General features: G+C 47.0%; 1 protein-coding gene across 21 annotated transcripts in view; it reads right to left on the minus strand.

Moving 5' to 3' along the window:
• Ttll5 (tubulin tyrosine ligase like 5) overlaps positions 1–20,966 on the minus strand; it is a 252,368-nt gene that overhangs the window by 18,058 nt on the left and 213,344 nt on the right. For 14 of the 21 annotated variants that reach the window (XM_052739256.1, XM_052739255.1, XM_052739248.1 and 11 more), the window contains 3 exons: positions 15,895–15,977; positions 11,640–11,762; positions 9,554–11,004 (listed from right to left, as the gene is read on the minus strand). The exons of 2 other annotated variants lie outside the window; for them this stretch is intronic. In XM_052739256.1, the coding sequence (XP_052595216.1) occupies positions 11,641–11,762; positions 15,895–15,977 (205 nt within the window). In that variant the 3' untranslated portion in view covers positions 9,554–11,004; position 11,640. Of the gene's footprint in view, positions 1–9,553; positions 11,005–11,639; positions 11,763–15,894; positions 15,978–20,966 lie in introns of those variants that run through there. 5 more of the 21 variants (XM_052739245.1, XM_052739253.1, XM_052739242.1 and 2 more) reach the window with 4 other exon arrangements.

Here is a 20,966-nt window from a genome sequence, read left to right on the forward strand (position 1 = left end):
TTCCTGGTTTCCCTGCTGGGGTTACAGGTGTATGCTTGCTACCTCTGGCTATATTTCACATGTGAATAAAACCCACCCCACTGAGAGTATATAATTCAAGAGTTACTATTACACAGAGTGCTGGGACTATAACAGGAAAATCGGATTTTAGGAAGTTTCCCTTATTCCAGAAATTCACCCCCAGCCTCCCTCCCCCTCCCCCGATCAGCCTGGGAAACCACCAGTCTACTTTTAGTCTCCGGGATCATCTCTTCTGTATTATTTTGTTTGTTTGAGTTAAGGTCCAGGTAGCCCAGGCTGTCCTCAAACTCAGGATCCCCTTGCTTTAGCCCTTCAGTGTTGGGATGACAGGCATGTGTCACACCCTCAGTCTGTACATTTTACATCAATAGAGTTGTGACACGTGGCGCTTTGTGACTGGCTTTACTCCATGTTTCAAGGCATGCCTGGATTGTAGTGTGTATCGGTGGCTTGTTCTTTTTTATAGCTGTGTGTACATTATATTTTATTTTTTACTATCTGGCAGACATCAGGTTGCTTCCACATGTTGGCTCCTATGAGTAATGCTCCCACACACCCTTGCAATCAAACACACTATCACTTATGGGTGGCTGGGTTAATTGGTAACTGCATATTGGTGACTCTGAGGGACTGCCAACTTTTTCCAAAGCAGCAACACCATTTTTACAGTCTCATCAGCAGTGTGTGAGGATTCCAATTTCTCTCCATCTTAACCCACACTTGTTATTACCTCTCATTATGGTCACCCTCCTGGGTGTGAAATGGTTTTGATCTGCATTTTCTTTTCTAGGTGGTTACTGGCCATCTGCACATGTTCTCTAAAGGGATGTCTTTGAAATCTCTTGTCCATTTCTAAAACTGCACGTCCTTCCACTGTTGAGTTGGAAGAATTGTCAATATATTCTGGATAAAGTCTTTGCCCGTCCATATAATTATTTTCTCCTGCTCTGTAACTTTCTGTGTGTGTGCTCGGGGGTGGTACATGCACGCATGCATGCATGCAGGCTCATGGCCCGTGTGTGCACAGAGGCCAGAACAGGACATGAGCTGTGCTGCTCTACCGCGCTCCACCTTGTGCCCTTGAGACAGGGTCTCTCGCTGAACCCGGAGCTAGAGTGGTGTGTGGCAAGCCCCAGTGGTCTTCCTGCCTGGCTTCTCCCTTCCCCAGTGCTGCACTTGAACCCAGGTCCTTGTGCCTGTCAGCAAATGCTCTTAGGAACTGAGCCTTCTCCCCAGCCTCCCCTTATTTGGTCTGTACTTTCCTGGATGGTATCTTTTTTTATCGGGTCCACTTTAATTGCACTGTGTCATGTGCTTTATGGGGCTGTATTAGAGAAACTGCTGTTTCGTCAAAGCCATAAAAATACACTCCCATATACTCCAGGACTTTTAGCTTTAATTCTTGTATTCTGTCAGCTTGGGGTTAACTTCTGTGGGCAGCGTGAGCTAGGATCCAACCTTATTCTTCTGCAAGTGGACAGCCCATTGTCCCGGGGCCATTTGTGGAGACTATTCTCTCTCCACTGGACAGTCCTGGAAGTCTGGCCGACAATCAGTAACATCACGTAGGGGCTCATTTCTGAACATTAATTCTAGTCTATTAATTTATTCTGCGTCATCCCATTATTGTGTGGCTTCTGTATTCGTTACTTTTAAATCCTGTTTAAAATTCCAATGTAGTACTGTTGGGTAACTTCTGTTCTGGGTTATCATTAGTTATGAAGCCCACTAACTACCCTTTTTGGAGAATCTCAGCGAAGACCTGAGCACAAGCAAGCTTTTCTTCCAACGGGGTCGTTAAGAACCTCTTTCGGTTCCTACAGCAGCCATGCTGTGAGCAGACCTGAGGAAACGTGTGAACAGAACGTCTAAGGTGGCAAGCTGAAGCTCACGACGCTGCGGGACACTCAAGAGCAATGCACACGACTCGGAAACGGAGGGGGCACAACACCGTAACAACGCACCAGGAAATGGTGTTATTTCAGCCAACAAACACCTACAGTTGGGCTTTTCTCCTTATGGCTCATTTCCCTTCTAACTCTGTCAGGAAGATGGAGACTCTCAAGTATGTCTGAAACCTCCAGGGAACAGGGACCCTAATCCCGTGTGCTGGCCAGGATGATGGCAAAGGAGGGTCACGAAATGTGTCTGTCTTTGTGGCAGTCACAAAGCTGGTGACAGAGAGGTGATGAACTCTGTCCCAGGGAGACTTTGGAGGCATCAGGTGTGTGTCAGCATTCATTCTCTTGTTCTTTCTCAAGAAAAGATGTGGACTTGTGGAGGGAGGTGCTGGGCCAGCTAAATGACTGTCTTTGTGGCCAGGAAGATGTGGGCAAGAGGGCCAGATGGCTGTACTCGTGAGGAAGCTTCCTGCGGGCGGGCAGGCTGAGATGGCATCTGTCTTCTGCCCTAGCCTCCTCCTTCTCAGGGACGTGGATACGGTGTCAGTGAAAATGGTAGCACCTCTGACCAAAACTCTGAAAGACATCACCTTAGAGCCAGCTGCTTCCTGCGATGCCCAGGAAGAGCCAGTGACTCTGCACTTCTGTCTCTGGCTTCTGAACATGGGAGAAAAAGAACAATCCCGCCTTGACTGCTGCGTTTCTGTCCCCTCAGGTAATACTCTGTAATGACTACACAGTGACTGTGCCTTTTCCTTCCTCTGTCCCCCATTCCACTGCAGAGGGCCAGGCTCCTGGCTTCAACTAAGGCCCTGCTGAGATCCCCCTGCCAATCAGAACTGCTGTTCCTTCACAGGAGGTTAAGGTGGGGGGGGCACACAGCCAACCTGCTTAGGATCATGGATGTAGAAAGCCTTCTCTTCTAAGACTTTTAAAGTCAGGCTCCATCCAAACAAGGGGCGGTTAAAAGGCTGGATTAGAGACGCCTCAACAGTTAGGAGCATTGGCTGCTCATGCAGAGGATCAGAGTTCAATTCCCAGCACCTACACAGTGGCTCACAACCATCCACAACTCCAGTCCCAGGGCATCCAATGCCTCCCGGCCAACCCCGTTTTTTTTGAGGCAGGGCTTCTCTGTGTAGCCTTGGCTGTCCTAGAACTTGCTCTGTAGACCAGGCTGTTCTCAAACTTACAGAGATTCATCTGCCTCTGCCTCCCAAGAGCTGGGATTAAAGGTGTGCACCATCACCACTTAAGAACTTAGACACGGTTATTAATAGTGATAGTCATAGCGCCACACAGGACTGGATTTAAGTAAATGTGGAAAAGGTAAAGGCCAGGAGAACTTTGGTTCTGTTCCGAGACCACGACAAACACAGGAATATAAAGTGCACTGCTCTAGAACAACAGTTTTCAACCTGTGGGTTACCACCCCTTTGACAAACCTGTCTCCAAAAATATTTACATTATGATTCATAACAGTAGCAAAATTACAGTTATGAAGTAGCAAGGAAAACAAATTTTATGGTTGGGGGTCACCACACCATGAGGAACTGTATTAAAGGGTCACAGCCTTAGGAAGGTTGAGAACTAATGGTCTAGAACCTTGCTAATACATTTCCCATGATGTCGATGCTAGTCACAGCTCTGAGAGGAGAGTGCTGCCTCCAGTGTATATAGTATACAGTTTGAGAGACACCCGAGGAATTCACGAAAGTTCGAAATTTAAAAAAAAAAAGAAAACCTCATCTTAGTGATAAAACTTGAAAGGGCTCAAGGGGTGTAGGAAAGAAAAACAATTCAAAGGCTAATGCATCTCAAACAGACTGAGATGTGACTTGGCTCCTTGCAGGGAGGTCCCTGGTGTGTGTGGCCTGCAGTGGAAGGGTCTCATGAGGAAATGGTGCTGGAACAGGCAGGTTCCTGGTGCGGTCTGGAATACAGGTCAGAGGTCATTATCTAGAGCAGCCAAGTGATCCGTGGTTATTTTATAGGAAATAGTTTCATAGTGCTACAAGAGATGGGGTATCTAATCCTGAAGTTTGTTTAATAATAAAATATATTGTTTATGAATTTTCTAGTAGATTTTGTCTCTTGAGATTTTTCATTTTACTTCAAGCCAGAAAAATAGAATTACTTTCCAAAAGCAAATTTATGTATGTAAGTATGTATTATTTATTTTAGATCTCATATATCAAGGCATTGGAGCATTCTGGGTATTGCCAGGGATTCAAGGAACACAAGTCTAATTCTACCTTCGGTTACGGACTTACTGAAGAGACAATCTGACCAAGAACCAAGCAGCAGTAAGAGAGGACAAAATCTATAGACCTGTTCAAGCTGATGATATAAACTGTTACGTCTTGAGGGGCTGGAAACCGACAAGATAAATGCGAACTCAGAGTCTGGCTTCCTGGAGGAAGAAAATTTTAACCGGGTTCCTCGGGGTGGGGTGGGGGGTTTGCAAACATACACAAGCATACAAATATTAGCAAAATAAACTAAGGGAGAGATGCGACATTCTCCCATTCATGTCCTCAGCAGAGTTTCTTAAACTCCCACTGTGTTCTGGGTACTATGCTGGGGCTCCAGACTGGACCCGATTTCCTCCTTCTGGAGACTAGAAAAGCAGTCAAATAATCCATCAAGTCTGAGTGTGCAAATGGCAATCAGAGTTCTGCTGGAGTCGAGTCAGATCGGGGTGGGAACAGGACAGGGCTGGGCACAAACCAGACAGGGAGAGAGATGGTGGAGAGGGGAGAGGGGAGGGAGGGAGAGGGAGAGAGACTGAGGCAAAAGGAGGACATGGTATCAAAACAGCAGAAACTATGCGACTATAGGATCAGAGAACACAAAGGTCACATTAGGTGGAGAGAGTGCTTCTGTCCCTGTTCCCAACCACGTGGGGGCAGGAAGAGGAGAGACCAGGCATCTGAGCCCCCGCCTAAGTGCACAACTAGTCCGAAGAGAAGCTATATTTAGGATGTCTAAGACACGTGCAATCCATGCAGTCCTCTAGACAGTCATTACCCCACCCCTGGATTATGTGACTGCAAAGACTCACTACTGGCTTTGTCCTGTCACGGTGCCATCTTTACTCACATGCACCGTAAGATTTTTTTCCTGCACGTACATCGTGTCAGGAAGTTGCCCAATGAAACACATTTCTGGGCTAGCTGGCTGAGAGTCCTATTACTTCATTCAATGAATTCTGCAAAAAGCATGCTAAATCACTGTGGAGTAAGAACAGGAAAAAAATAGGAAAAGCTTGACCCCTCACAGGTTTTTTATTTTTATTTCTTATACTGTTGGGGAATCATGTATGATAGGCAAGTACTCTACTACTGAGCACCCCCTTTCAGGTAATGAAAACTCCAATTTATATCACATTTCCTTTTTGTTCTGGCTAACACAACACTCAGGACCAAGTTTTACATCAACTATAGCTTATTTGACCTCTGATTAAAATTCTTAAAAATTGAGTTTTCTCATTTCTTGGATATGAGTTTCCCTTCATATTTCATGCCTTTGTTTTGTTAATCTTTTGCATTGTATTTTGAGACTTCATGCGAGCGGCGGAGTTTATGCTGTACCTGCTGAGTTATAATCTCACCAGAAACAAGCTGTCAGCATGTATGTGGCAGCTTCGACTCCCGTACGGACGCTACACCAGCACAGGCTGGCATATGACTGGGAGGAGCAGCCCCAGTGGGCATCTGCTGATGAATGAATGGGAAGGGTTCGATCGTGTCTCTGAAGCATGGACGCAAAAATGTGTCAGGTGGAGCCATGAGTCCCCCAGTGCCGTTATCCTGCAAACTGTACTGGGTATTACCATTGACAGCTTTTAATCAGATATAACAACTCAGAATGTTCAGAAAGCTGTTCTCGGAAATAAGACTCTCCTCAACCTTTACTTAGTATGTGCTCATCCTTCTTACTGCTGTCTACATGTGCACATATTCACTCTTCTTACCGCTGTCTACATGTGCACATATCACCCTTCTTACCGCTGTCTACACGTGCACATATTCACTCTTCTTACCGCTGTCTACACGTGCACATATTCACTCTTCTTACCGCTGTCTACACGTGCACATATTCACCTTCTTACCTCTGTCGACACATGCACATATTCACCCTTCTTACCGCTGTCTACATGTGCACATATTCACCTCTTACCGCTGTCTACACATGCACATATCACCCTTCTTACCGCTGTCTACACGTGCACATATTCACTCTTCTTACCGCTGTCTACACGTGCACATATTCACTCTTCTTACTGCTGTCTACACATGCACATATCACCCCCTTCTTACCGCTATCTACACGTGCACATATTCACCCTTCTTACCGCTGTCTACATGTGCACATATTCACCCTTCTTACCGCTGTCTACATGTGCACATATTCACCTTCTTACCGCTGTCTACACGTGCACATATTCACTCTTCTTACCGCTGTCTACATGTGCACATATTCACCTTCTTACCACTGTCTACATGTGCACATATTCACCTTCTTACCGCTGTCTACATGTGCACATATCACCCTTCTTACCGCTGTCTACATGTGCACATATCACCCTTCTTACCGCTGTCTACATGTGCACATATCACCCTTCTTACCGCTGTCTACATGTGCACATATCACCCTTCTTACCGCTGTCTACATGTGCACATATTCGCCCCTTCCTTATGCAGACGATCTGGTAACAGCAGATGTCTGTGTCTGAAGAGCTGCAACATGACCTGGTCAGAGAACAGGCTAACAGAGTCCTGCTTCACTGTTCAGTCAGGAGGCCAGTTTTCATGAGCCTGGCTCCTAAGAAGACTATGTCTTCTCCATGTTATATACAGCAACTTCCCTTCACAGAGGTACACTCCATAGAGGGGGCTTCTCTCCTTTTGGGTGTGTATGGTGTGTGTTTGTAGGATGTGTGTGTATTCATGTGTTTGAGTACAAGCATTCCATCTTGCTTGAGAAAGATTCTCTTGGTTGTGGGCTGACGCACATATCAGGCTTGCTAGCTCCCCGAGCTTCTGGAAGTGCTCTGTTTCCAGCTCCCGCTTGCTGTGGAAGCACTGGCATTGCAGACGTACACTACCGTGCCTGGCTTTCCATGGGTTCTGGGTTTAGAACTCAGGTCCTCATGCTGGCACAGGAAGTGTTTTACCCGCTGAGCTACCTCCTTAGATCTTGTGGTGTCTCCCTTCTCAATGACCAGAAGCCTACCAGGACAAGTCAGATCCTCCGCATAAAGAAGGGGTAGGTATTTTCAGACAAGCACAACAGAAAGAAGGGTAAACAGATAGAAAAGACCAGAGGAGAGTCTTCTAAGAGCAGCAGTTTTGAAAATTTCATATTATGACATCTACTGAAAACTACGAAATGGTTCATCATCCCATACAGTTTCCAGTTCTACTACAAGAAAATATGAAAACTTACCAAATTTCAAAATATCTACATCGGGCTTGTCATCTATTTGAATGTCCATGGCAAATCACAAGTAACTAGGTGGAGGGGCGGGATAAAAACCTTCTCAAATAGTTCAGTGTAGAAACACAAAAGAGCAGACTTTCTTCTTACTAACGAAGAGACTAATCCATCAAAGCACTGCGGTGACAGAACCAGCCGACTTTTCCCATCACCTGAGAACCTTTTCCTACTTCTAGCCCCATCTTGTGCTGGGGTCAAAGGTTATGTTTTACTGATGCAGCTAAAGGGACACTTCACCCATTCAAGCTGCTCCTCTCTGGCTTCAGGTAACTGGATTACCTGGGTTAGGTCAAGAGCAGAGAGCCCTTGATAGCTGTGCAGCTGAGTGGGATACCCATGCTCAGAAGTTGAGAACAGAAGTCTGTTTTAGTCTAACTAGTGATGCTTTCCACTCGGAGGACTGGAGGGAACCCGGGTCTTTTCTTTACAGCCTAAGTTGAAAGACTAAAGGATAAACATCAACAGCAATCCTGTCAACAGGGCAATCTACTTCATCATTCCCCAAGCCCTGCAGTTAAATACCTACGCCCCCTGGAACCCAGTTCCAACTCTGCAGATGAAGTAAGCACAATTGTAAATATTCCATGAGTAAAGCTTGCTTTTTCCAAAGACAGGCATGGCTTAACATGCCATTTTCTTTCTGTAGACCTTTTAGGAACAATTACGTCCTAAGGACACAAGGATGGGAGAGGTATGTGGCTGTAACAAGCATCCCATTAAGACTGGTAGCAAGATGTGTGGGTTCACTGCTGTGTGACTGGGGGCTGGACTGCTAACAGGGAGTGACCTGTGGAGAGAGGCACAGGGAAGGCAACTTTACACTGGTTACCTGCCCAGTTCAGGGCTACAAGAGGGAACTGATTCTTCTGCCACCCAAACTGAACAGAGGTTACCCAGGGCCATACAACCTTGCTACAAAATGGAATGATGGGTACACGTCTAAGGATCCAGGGTGCCAGGCATTTTGTTTCCAAGAGCAGTGTGTGCTTCAGTAATACAGTCTGAGACGAGGCCACTGGACCTCCCTTGTCTCCATAACAAGGTAGTAATTGTTAACAGCTGAAGAAGAGGCATCACTCTTCTCTTGGGATTTGGCCAGCTCCGCAAGAGACAGTATCAATTTTCAGATGTTATCTTTCCCAGTAGCTTATTTCTTAATCCACTTCAGAAAAAGAGTTTCTTGGCTTTCTTTCAAGCAGACCAAGCCCCTTTGGGTGAGTCCTTAGAAGTACCCTCCCATCTTCCCCAAACTGAATGCCAAGCTGCCTCCTCTCTGACTCCCAACCAGGTGGCTCAGGATCCTTGAGCTGTGTTTCTCAACGGAGAAAGAGTAACTGTAACCAGAGAGGCCTCAGGACAGGGCTGCATGGAGCTTCACTGGCTGTCAGCCAGGCCGGTCAGCCATGTACAGCCTGCATCCTTGTGTGTAGCTGCAGCCAGATCTGGCTAGCAAACCATGCTGCTGAAGTACCACTGTGTGATGAGGCCTTCCCTGTGCCTCTCTCCACAGGTCATTCCCTGTTAGCAGGGATGAGTGAGGAGATAGCAGCCTGGAGCTGCATGATCGGAGCAGAATTAAGAGTTTTTGTTGATTCCCGATGCTGCAAATGAATGAACTTTTTACTACTGGTGTTTGTTCTAAGAATGTGCATGCTGGATATAGTATGAGAAGTCGGTGCAGCCTCAGGAGGATGGGGGGGAAGGCTTGGGAGAAGGAACAGATTATACTTCCTAGAGAGGCGCCTAACAGTGTACATTACAATCACTGGTCAGAAAACTAACCAGTGCTGGTCAGGAGGCAGACAGGAGTGAGGGCAATCACGGGTGTCCTGTCAAAGAGAAGACCTCTCAAGAACACAGGCTGGTTTCTCTCTTCTGAATAATTTCCAGTGGGCCTTGGAACTCTGGAGGTGTTCATTAGATGCTCGGGATCCAGTTCAGGAATGACTGGGCAGGGGGAACACTCTGGACTGGTGTGGGAGAGTTTGGTAAAGAGAGTTGTTGGGGACTGGTTGATTAGAAAAGGCTTGTTTGTTCTGGGGCAACTTGGGGTGAACAGCCCTGATGGAGGCAGACACTTTCCCAGTCTGTAGGGACCCCAAATATCAGAACACTGAGAACACAGAAAATACAGTTAACACAATGTATATATTTATAGTAGACTGGTAAAACAGACAGGAGCTAAGCATGTAACACTTGCCTAGGGTGGGACAGAGGGGTCTTAGATGTGCTTTCCTCTCTGATGCCCTCAGCACAGTTACCTTGAAGAGGACCCCAGGAACTTCCTCAGCATTGTACAACATGTTTTGCAAACATACGTCTCTCAGTCCAGCGCGTCTGCCTCTGCAACCCACAGAAGGAAGGCTTCTGGGACTGTCACAGGCGCCGAGGCCGCTCAGCAGGAACTGTGGGTGCAGAGACCTCCTCGCTGGCCACCATCTCACGGATCGCTGCTGGAATGGGCTGTGGCCTCTGAGACTCTTCTGCCCCCTCGCCATGTAAACTACTTCTCTGTTCAAGGAAGGAACCCACTGCAGATGGGCGGGATGAACCGGATTAAGAATTTCGGCAGACACAGGCTGGTGGGTCTGCTTGGTGATGCTTCGCTGGAGCCATACTGCTCACAGAAGGCTGGTTTCTGAGACCGTGACTGACTCTGGGCCCACGTCCATGCACCCTTGGCATACTGTCTCCAGAAGACGGTGAACTCAAGTTTAGCAGGACCGTGTTTGTACAGAATTCCAGGTGAGGAGATGAACCTTCTCAAGGCCGCACTGCTGATAAGCCTACACGGGCAAGCACTGATCAGAGAGGACCAGGGGACACCAGGAGACAGGCTCGAGGAAAGCGACACGCCATGGCAGGTCCAAGCCTCACAGACCTGGAAACAGAGATGCCAGTGCTCCTTGGCAGGCCGTCAGTTTGGTTTGGAGCTGGCTGTCACATTCACCCTCCTGGATGCCAGTCTACCGAAGGACATCTTGATCTCCTCCTTGAAGTTTTCTATACTTTACAAGCTGTTCATCACGGAACTGGCTGCTTTGTGTCAGGGTTCAAGTGCGATTGGCCGAGCAGCACCACAATTCCGGGTGTTTTTGGTTTCTCCGGTACGTTTTGGTAGATGACCAAGTCTTGGATTTGGTGTTCCTGTCTCTATCCTCATTCCGTTCTGGAGAGAGTTTAAATGGGTTGGGAAAGATATCTGAAGCTTTCTGATCCAATGTAAATGAAGCCCGTGGTGGGTAAATGTCTTTCCCTTCTCCTTTGCTCTGCTGGGGCATTTTAATGAATAATGCTTCTCAAAGAAGTTTATAAATATTCCCCCAGAGGAAAGGAGAATATTAAGCTCATAGGAGGTGTGCCATTAATGCTGAGTATGTGGGACTGAGCAAAGAAGAAAGGAATAATTACAGTCTTGGGGTTTCAGAGAATTTTCTGGTGAGTTCTGAAGGCTACAGCTGGAACACAACCCCAAGGAGCATTAGTGAGGTGAGGCCACAGCTTCACAAGACCAAGTCTGGCAACTCCTTAATTGCACAGGCTACCACAGGTGGTGCAGGATGGGATCGAGCTTGTTTTCCTGCCAATTAACGGGTGTGTGCTTATTTAAAACTTGTAACCACCACAATTATGAACGTCACCAAAGCCTTTACAAAATATTTTTGTTCCCTTTCCACCTCATTATCTCAAAGTCCACGAACTACCTCCTAGTCTAAAAGCCTTCCTGATAATGAATACCTGTTCTCTGTTGAGTCTATCGTGATTGGGTCTTAACAGTGTCGCCTTTCCCATATCCCGTTATACTTTACCTGTGAACCTTGGTTACGGCTTTAATGCTTTTGACTGGTCTCAAAGACCCTGCATTTTTAAACAAAAACTTCTAACAACAGCAGAGAAAGTTCTTACTGCCACAGCGCCACCTTCTGGGGGGCCAGTGCAGTACAGAAGCCAGCTAAGCACAGCTTAACTTGGACCCCGGTTTGAAGTGGTCCTTAGGTGCTGTTTTCATAAAGTCTCAACTTGAGTGCCTTTGGTTCTTTGTTGGTAGTGGGGATCTGACCCACGGCTTCGTGCATGCTAAGCCTGTGTTGTACCGGTGAGCTGTGTTCCCAGACCCTGAACTGCATTGCTTTCTTCATAGCTACTGAGTCCCTGGCTGTGGCACGAAGTCAGGAAGTGATGACGACAAAAATACGCTCTTATTCTTACTATTACCTTAAATTGCCCCTGACTTCACCGACTTTGATTTTCTCTGTCCTATAACTGTAGCAAAGGCTCCAGACTGTGTGGGTAAGGGTTTGGATCTGGCGAAAATAACTTGGGGAGCTTCCAAAGATCCTGGAAAAATGAAGAAAAAAAATCCCCACTTAACACTGTATTTGATCTTGGCCCAAAGGACAAGAGGTAAAATCCCAAACTAGGCTAAGAGAACCATTGTTCTCAGGTGTTGCCATCCCGCCTCCTGCCAAACACCAATTCCTTGTCTCTCTTCTGCTTCCCAACAGCACAGGAGTAGGCATCACCTCAAAATCTTACCCTCCATCCCTGCACAGAGGAATGCTCGGGGAGTTTTAGCAATGGGTGTAGAAGTTAAAGCCCCATTAGGGGGAAATGGAAGGAAAAGAAGAGGCCATCAGACACCAGGGCCATCACCCTGGGAGTGCTGCTCATCTTATTCTTCACTATGTTCAGACCCCCGAGGAGCTCCACTAACTACAGAATGTAGGATGAATAATCTGACCACGAAAACAGGTCATTTTACTGGCAGCTGCCAGGCAAACAAGTCACTTGGAAGGTAAAATGATTTCTAGGTCCTGAGAGTGTAAGCCCCTCTGGATTTACATTAAAGTAAGTTCATTTTTCTTGTCTCAAGACACCAGGGGAGTGGACGGGCACTGTCATACTGAGGTGTTTCTGTGATGTCCCCATGAGAAGGTCAGGGAGCCACTGCACATTTTACCAGGGTTGGAGACAATAAGCATTTAACAGGACTTTGCTGCTTTCTTCTTGAAATGACATCCATCACTGATTTTCAAGAGAGCAAGGTCCCATCCACAACTACAGACTAACAGGAGCTTAAGAATACGGGTGTGAGGCAAGAGGCTGTCTTCCAGGTAGGGTGCTTTACAGAAGGTAAGGAGTGGGCTGGGCCAGGGCAGTGGGTACTGCTGCAGATCCCTACAGTATCTAATCTGCCTTCTTAGCTGTTTTAGTTCACTTTAGCACTCCAGAGCTCAAGAAGGAGCGCCATGGTTGCAAAGGAGAGCCAATGAGTTTGGCTTGGGGCCAAGGGCCCTCGCTCCAGCTTCCTTCTCCAGTTTCCAAGTCTGCTGACTCTCCCCTTCCTTTCATTGCAAACTTGGGATGCAAGGCCTGGTAGGGAAGGTAAGGACGCTAACATTCAGGCAGCATTCCTTCCAGGCCCTCTGCTAGCAGAGGTGCATTTTTTTTTTTTTTTTACTGAATATGCATAATAGAAAGAATGCAATGAGCCTGCCATCAGAAGTAAAGGACTGGGCTGTTTTACAGCTCGGAGCTACCTGCAAAGTCACACATCTTAGAGTAGAGCCAGCCAGATGAAAGCGAAGGGTTAAAGGGCAGGAAACAGACATGAGCTATATTTATGGACCTGTTACTGTACAAGAGAGGGGCTAAAGGTATTTGGAGGACAGCTGAGGAGAGTAATATGGCACTGTTGTGCTCTCTTTTTCTGTCTCCGTCCTTCTCTCCCCCACCCCCTTCTTCTGGGCTTAAAGGAAACTGCTGCTAGTGGCAGCCCTGTCTCCTTCGCACAGAACACCCCTCTGAAACTCTAGAACAGCTTTGAAATCTAACTGCTGTGGAAATCCCAAGCTGCATTGCTGAAACACTGCCATGCAGGGCAGTTACCAATGCCACGTGTGCTGGGAATTCACCAAGTGTCAGCCCTTACGGGTTCCTGCACTCCAGCATTTCGTTAGCATCAGGAAAGTCACAGACAATAAATCCAACAACATGTAGAGGCCTCGAGTCACAGGGTGACAAAGCACTAAATATCTGGTGAGTGAACAGGAATGATGGCAGGAATAATCACCTGGCTGTTACCTCAAGGGGAAAGCAGGGACAATGGTTGACTGCTGTAGAATATGATTTTAAGGTGTGTTACTTTTGTTTAACTCTGTGAAGCTGTGTTACTGTGCCTGTCGAAAACACCTGATGGTCTAATAAAGAACTGAATGGCCTATAGTGAGGCAGGAGAAGGATAGGTGGGGCTGGCAGGCAGAGAGAATACATAGAAGGAGAAAACTGGGAGGAGGGATCTAGGAGCCAGAGGAGGAGGAGGACTCCAGGGGTCAGCCACCCAGCTACACAGCAAGCCACAGAGTAAGAGTAAGATACAGAAGTTAGAAAAAAGGAAAAGCCCTAGGCAAAAGATAGATGGGATAATTTAAGTTAAGGAAAGCTGGCAAGAAACAAGCCAAGCTAAGGCCGGGCATTCAGAAGTAAGAATAAGCCTCCATGTGTGATTTATTTGGGAGCTGGGTGGTGGGTCCCCCAAAAGAACAAAAACAACAACAGTTGATGGCGAATATAACTGCTTGATCTGTCCTTTATGCCGACACAAATACAGTACGACTGCGACAAGATCTAACTGATGTCATTAGGGGCCACCAAGCTGCTGCAATCATGACCCAGCTGATCCTTCACAGCTCTAATTCCTTCAACCAGAGAGCACACAGAGTTCAACTCCATATGGTTCAATTAGGAATGCACGGGAGGTAGTCGGGGCTCCTGGGTCTTGCAAACTTCTCCAGCTTAAAGCATGAGGGAAGGGCTCTAGGCACCGTGACCCAGAGTGACTTCAAACCTGCCCGCGATTCTCAGTCACCACTTCTCTCCATCACAGTTCCAGTGCAAGTTTTACTTTCTTAACCAGAGCTGCCATGCTCTGAGAGCTGGGGTGTTCTCGGTGGCAGAGCACCCAGCACACGTGAGGTGGTGAGGTGTGGTGCAGTGCCCAGCATGAAACAGCAACCACCACCATGCTCTAGTCTTCACGGGGAGGGTCACAAGCACAGGCCATCAAATATCTCCTGAATTCAGGCTCTGATGTTGTGCAGGAGAACTGATTTTATGCTTTTATTAGAATGTTAATATGGCTCAATAACCCAGATGTAGGAAGAGTCCTTCTGTACACACTGCTTCATTTAATCCTCCAAACAAAGCAGTGAGATATGTTAACTGTCCTCATGATACAGTCAAGCATCTGCTACGACTTTCAGGGCCACTGTCACTCCTTATCATATCCCCTGTACTCTTCCTGAACTCCTCCAGGGCTTCTTGCAGCTGTCAGGATGATGACAAGTTCCCTCTACAGCTTACGACTGGCCCTGATGCTCCACCACTTTCCTCTTGCCATCTTTTGCACATACCCTTTCCCCAGCCATACTAACAAATGAGTTTGCAGAAAAGGTACATGCGTGCGCATGGCACAGGATCTTTGCACTCATTGTAAGTACTCCATGACACTTCAGATGTACTTCACAACCTTGTTGACTCCTCTACACATAAATAAGACAGGGGCTCTCAGTTCTTATCTGTGTACACTTGACAATGGGCTTGCTACAAAGCACGCAACACATAGCCTGACATACAGTGAAGGCCTAGTCAATGTTGTCTGTTGTCGTTTCCCATGTCCCCAGTACAGAACCCGCCACAGAATCTCCTGTAGCCACTCCCCATGCCCTTCTATCTCCTTGAGTTTTTCAGCACCCCAGAGTGGAGACCATTCTGTTTGTTCTGTACTGTGTGGAACTCAGGGGCCAAATGCTACTCCAGAGTACGTGCTCAGTGGTCAATGTTTATCGACTTAAATCAAAGTTACCTTCTTTCAGTTTTCTGATTAGTGTGTGCTTATGAATTATTACGCAGAACCCCCCCCCCACGCCCCCCACCCGGCTCACTGCTACCTCACCTGCACACATGCCCTTACAATGAGAGGCTATGGGCCCTGTCCACAGACCTTTGGCATCAACACAACGAGACTCACCTCAAAGTCCAGACACCTAACTATGGATGTATGTACAGCTAATATGCTGAGTCTTAGTTTCCTCGTGTCAGGGGAGGTAGGAGATGGAGCTCATGAAGCTGTTGTGAGGGCCAAGAGATCCACCATGGAGAAATACTAAGTGACTAGTGGAGTGCCAGTCAAACACAGGGAGTGTACATTAAAACTCAGAGTATTCTACTAGACAAGGATGTTGCATTTACCCCATCAGTTCTGAAACGAAACAAAGCAAAGCAAAACCCCACCTATCCCAGGCTGTCGTATTATTCTAAAGGAAAAATATCATCAAAATATGTATCTGCCAATGCTTTCAAAGCCTGGACATTTGTCCCTCTGAGCTGACGCTCTTGACAGAGGCAAAGGAGAGAAGGGCCAGATGCCACCTTCCTTGCTGCCCCACCCAGAGAAGAGCAGGCCACTGACCTGTGGAGCTGGCGATGGGCATAAAGGCTGCAGGGCTAAGGCTGTTCTGAAGTCCGTTCAGCTGCCCTTCTGCGGAGAACCCTCTGAAACACAAAGGAGCCTGGTGAGACCTGCAGACACAAAGGCGCTGACGGAAAGGCGAGGCCAAGGACAGACGGCCCTCCAATGGCCTCCTCCTTGGTCTTGGTGTTTCTCCTTATGGCGCACCGCACACTCCCCTGCTTCTTTTGAGCCTTTGTTAAAATACCATGTTCCCACAGATGACTTCTTTCACCAATAGACATATCCGTCTCCCAGAACATTATGGATCTGTGACCTTTCATCTATTCCCCACTGCATGGTTCTCTTCTCCCTGGGGTGTCTCACCGCTCAAGAAGTAGTTATTTAGCGAGTGCATACTTAGTTCGCGGTTCTGACTTGGATAAATCATGTTTTGTAAAGACCACATTTCATGTAGAGCAGTGGCTCTTAGTTGGGGAAGGGAGGAGGGACAGATTTGGTCACCATCATCCTTCTCTGGCCTTGGACATGGAACAAGGCTAAGACATCGGTGCCTATCATACATTGGGTTTCCTCGCAAGTAAAGACCAGGAATGCTACTTAAGCGTTCATTCTGCAGCACACAGGCTCCCCAAGAATTACCAAGTGCAAAATGGCCCATATTGGGCTGAGGCACCCTATGGCAGGCACCTCCTCTCAGGCCAGCTGTGGAGGCGGAGCATGATGGTTCTTGGTACACAGGTTTCCGGCAAGTCTCAGAAATGCTATTCTGGCATGTTGGTCCCATCAAATCTCCCTGTTAAAGGCTCTTATACCTGTGGAACTTTTCATTGCATTCATCAAAATGATACGTTTCAAAGTTATAATTACCAATTTATGTAGATGGATGCATTCTATTTGTCATCTTGACTAACAAAAGCTCCGTGAAGACAGAAACTATTAACAGCCTGGTTCACTTGAGGCATTTTGCTTATAGCAGATATTTAACACCTGGTTTTGGAAGAATTTTGACCCATTGTGCCTACAAACACGTTTGCTTACTGGGTCCATCTGCCTTGATTTTAGTTGGTTTATAAAAGTTCTAGCTGGGAGGCTACGGCTGTATTATTTGCTCATTTCTTTGGTTTTGTACTGCTGAGTATTTACCCAACAGTCCTTGGAAGCCCTGCCCCAACGTGGCTATCCTACTCACTGGTTCACATAAAAATAATCAGCACGTGCTGTGTTTCATGATGGGCGGTACAGCAGACGTGAAGGTAAACACAGAAGACGTATAAAAGGAGCCCGCAGAACTGACTGGAGAGGGAGCAGGGAGCCTGAGTTCCCCGGGGAAGGGCAAGGGCAAGGTTGACCTCTCTGAGGAAACCCCATTTTAGTTGTCATGACATTCTAAGAAATAGGTGTTGGCTCAGAGTGGAGAGGAGGAAAGACAGTTTTATGAAGAAATAAATTTGGTCAGTAATTCTGAGCCAGAAGCAGGCTTATACTGTAGGGGTGGTTGTCTCTGCTTTACCCATGAAGCACCGCCCCCAGTAGGCAGCAGGTAACTGCTAGGTACCTGTGCGCTGTGCCCCCCCCCATGGCCAAGGGGGGACCCCTTAAGAACTGAAATGTGCACGTGCTTGCTCTCTTGACTACCTCGTGATCCTGGATGGTGGTACCGTGGACCAAGGCAGAGTTCTCCAGAGAACCGTGTGGGACTGCGCCTCACCTTTCCTGGATCCCACGACCAATTCCCCTTTGCTCCTTGTTAAGTTAACTCAAAATAAACCCCTTTGACTATCAGACACACTCCGTGGAATTGCCCCAAATTGCCACTTTATCTGGGAACCTTTGGGGACCAGATAAGGAGTGAGTGTAATTCCAGTTGAGAAAGAAGTACTGGGAGTGGGTGGGGGTTAGCACGTCCATTTCCTTTACAGAAACAAACAAACAAACATTAAAGCTAATGTGCTTGCTTTAAGATCAGCTGAGTAGGGAGCAGCATGGGGTTGAACTCAGTTTCATTAAAGTCTGTATGTGAACAGTAAAAGGGGAGACAGGGCAGACTCATTGTGTCCCTAGAAGAAACAGACAGTGAGAAGATCCCGGAGGCTTAGATCAGTGAGTTCTGGGTCCCTCAAATCTCTTAACCTTCTTTTAGCCTCTCTGGAACTCCCAACTCTCTTTCCCCTTTAAAAGACTTTATTCTGTTCCTCTTCCAAGGTCTCCAGGGCCCTGTGTTCAATTCCATTCACCCTCCCATCGTCCGTCTACATGCACTACAGGCTGGGAGTTGGACTTACGAGTCTACGGTGTCATCCACAGGGATCAAAGAGTACTCCTCTTTGATGGAGAAATGTGTCCACAGCAATTTAAGGGGAAAAATCTGAGTGAAATTTTCCATGGAAACACTAGTATCCAAAATGGTTTAGGTCTGTCATGACTGGTTTTGGCACACTATGGGTAAACATGTTTGTGTTGTGCTAACATCATTTCCTTGGGAAAATACATTACAACTTCTGGGCAGCCCACTCCGAACATGGCCAGCCAGGGTGGTTGTGTTCTTTTGCACTTGCTGCTCTCCTAGGAGTGAATGCATGGCAGGGATATTTACCTAAGAACACAGGAAGGAAGCTGTTCTTGTTAGCTTTAACTATCAACATGATACAGCCTAGAATCATCTGAGAGAAGAGCTTGAGTTAAGGAATTGCCTAGATTCAACTCCTTTCAGCTTCGTTGACTGCAACACACTTCTTTGTCTTAGCCTGTTAGCAGCTTTCCTCAGCATGTATCCCATGGCTCTGGTATCTCCAACATCTTGGGGTCTCCAAGGAAATCCAGGCTTCACCTTCCCAGGTTCATGCAATGGCTTCTCTCTAGGCCTCTATTCAGAGACACATGCTTGGCCTCAGTGGCTTTCTTAGCTGTAGAGGGAGATTCCAAAATGCCTTTCTTATATCCTTGACTCCAAAGCCAGAACCATGTGGCTGAAGAAGCCAAGTTCTGCTGCTTGCTGGGCCTGGAACAAGGCCCCCTAGTTCAATTACATCTTCACCAACTTTTACTTTCAAATGGTTTCTTTCACTGCCTAAGCTTGGCTGTCCTGAAACTGGATCTGTAGACCAGGCTGGCCTCAAACTCAGGTCTGCCAGTCTCTGCCTTCTGAGTGCTGGGATTAAAAAGGTGTGTATCACCACACCATGCTTTAAGCTTTTCTTCAATTCCTTTTCACAAGTTGGAAATTTAGCTGGGTGGGATCTTGTCCTGAGGTCACCATTCCCTTTATTCCATTTCTTAATCTTTTTATCACCTTGAACACAGGACTTAGCTCCATTCCACTTCCTGGTGCTCCTTTTCATTATAAATCTTGAGTTAACACTAATAACCACATGACAGAGTCTATACTAGGCTGCCAGTGGAATTAATCCAAAACTCTTCAATTTAGCCCCAGACAGACTGTTTGGACAAAGGCAAAAAGCAGCCACATTCTTCACCAAAATATCACAAGAATGATCTCTAGGCAACGTACTAAAATTCTTCTCCTCTGAAACCTCTTGAGCCCGGCCCCTACAGTTTAAATCACACCATTGTCTTCCATGTTCCTACTAGAATGTCCCATTAAGCAGCACTTGTTCAACTGCTTTTCTAATCCACAGTCTCAAGGTCCATATTCCTTCAAACAAGAGCATGGTCAGGCCTATCACAGCAACACCCCACACCCAGTACCAACTTCTGTCTTAGTCAGGGTTTCTATGCTATGAAGAAACACCATGGCCATGGCAACTCTTATAAACGAAAAACATTTATTTGGGGTGGCCTGCATTTTCAGAGGTTTAGTCCATTATCACCGTGGTGCAATGTGGTGGCTTGTAGGCAGACATGGTGCTGGCGAAGTAGCTGAGAGTCCTACATCTTGACTCGCAGGCAATAGAAGTGGTCTGATGCCGGGCGGTGGTGGCGCACGCCTTTAATCCCAGCACTCGGGAGGCAGAGGCCGGCGGATCTCTGTGAGTTCGAGGCCAGCCTGGGCTACCAAGTGAGTTCCAGGAAAGGCGCAAAACTACACAGAGAAACCCTGTCTCGAAAAAACAAACAAACAAACAAACAAACAAACAAACAAAAAAAGAAGTGGTCTGAGACACTGGGCCCGGCTTGAGCGTATATGAGACCTCAAAGCCTGCCCCCACAGTGACACACTTCCTCCAACAAGGCCACACCTACTCCAACGAAGCCACACCTCCTAACAGTGCCACTTCATATGAGCTTATCGGGGCCAATTACATTCAAACACTTGGTAAAAGGTAATGCAGTGTGGGATAGGAAGCGGGCCTGCCTTGACTTCCCTCAGTGATGGTCTGTGATCTGGAGTTGGAACCTGAAATAACCCCTGTGACCCCCTAAGTCACTTCTGGTTAGTGTTTTTCACCACAGCAACAGAAATGAAGGCGGGACAGCAGTTTTATCTTCCTTCTCTTCTCCCCCTTCCAGTACAGATGGAATCAACGGTCTCTTGCATCCCAGAACTCCACTACTGAGGTACTTTGCAGCCCTCTCTGGCTGTCTTCAAGGCAGTTTCTGTTCTTGGGCAACAGTGTGACAGGACCGTGGGCTGCTGACAATGAAGACAGTGAAGGTAAAGGACGTCACAGCTCAGAAGCAGATGTCACACTAAACAGACACCCACATTATCACTGATGTCCTCATCACCACTGTCTCAAATCGTTCCCTAAGGACGGCATGTGTTTTCATTTAGGCAGGGTTTCCTTTGGAACTTGCCCCCAGCTGCCACCTACAGGGGTTCCTGAAATACTAAATGTACACCTTGTAGCCTGGGTTGTGAGTCACTTGCCCCCTCTGTCTATTCCTCTTCCATTTCTACCTTTTCTGAAGTCTAAGAAAGAACAGGCATTCTTCTTCTAAAGCAGCGGTTCTCAACCTTCCTAATGCTGCGACCCTTTAATACAGTTCCCCATGTTGTGGTGACCCCCAACCATACAATTCTTTTCACTGTTCCTTCCTAACTGTAATTTTACTAGTGTTATGACTTGCAATGTCAATATCTGTGTTTTCTGATGGTCTTAGGTGACCCC

The sequence above is a fragment of the Peromyscus californicus genome, unplaced genomic scaffold (genome assembly GCF_007827085.1).
Source record: "Peromyscus californicus insignis strain IS unplaced genomic scaffold, ASM782708v3 Scaffold_15__1_contigs__length_86483966, whole genome shotgun sequence".
NCBI lineage: Eukaryota > Metazoa > Chordata > Mammalia > Rodentia > Cricetidae > Peromyscus > Peromyscus californicus.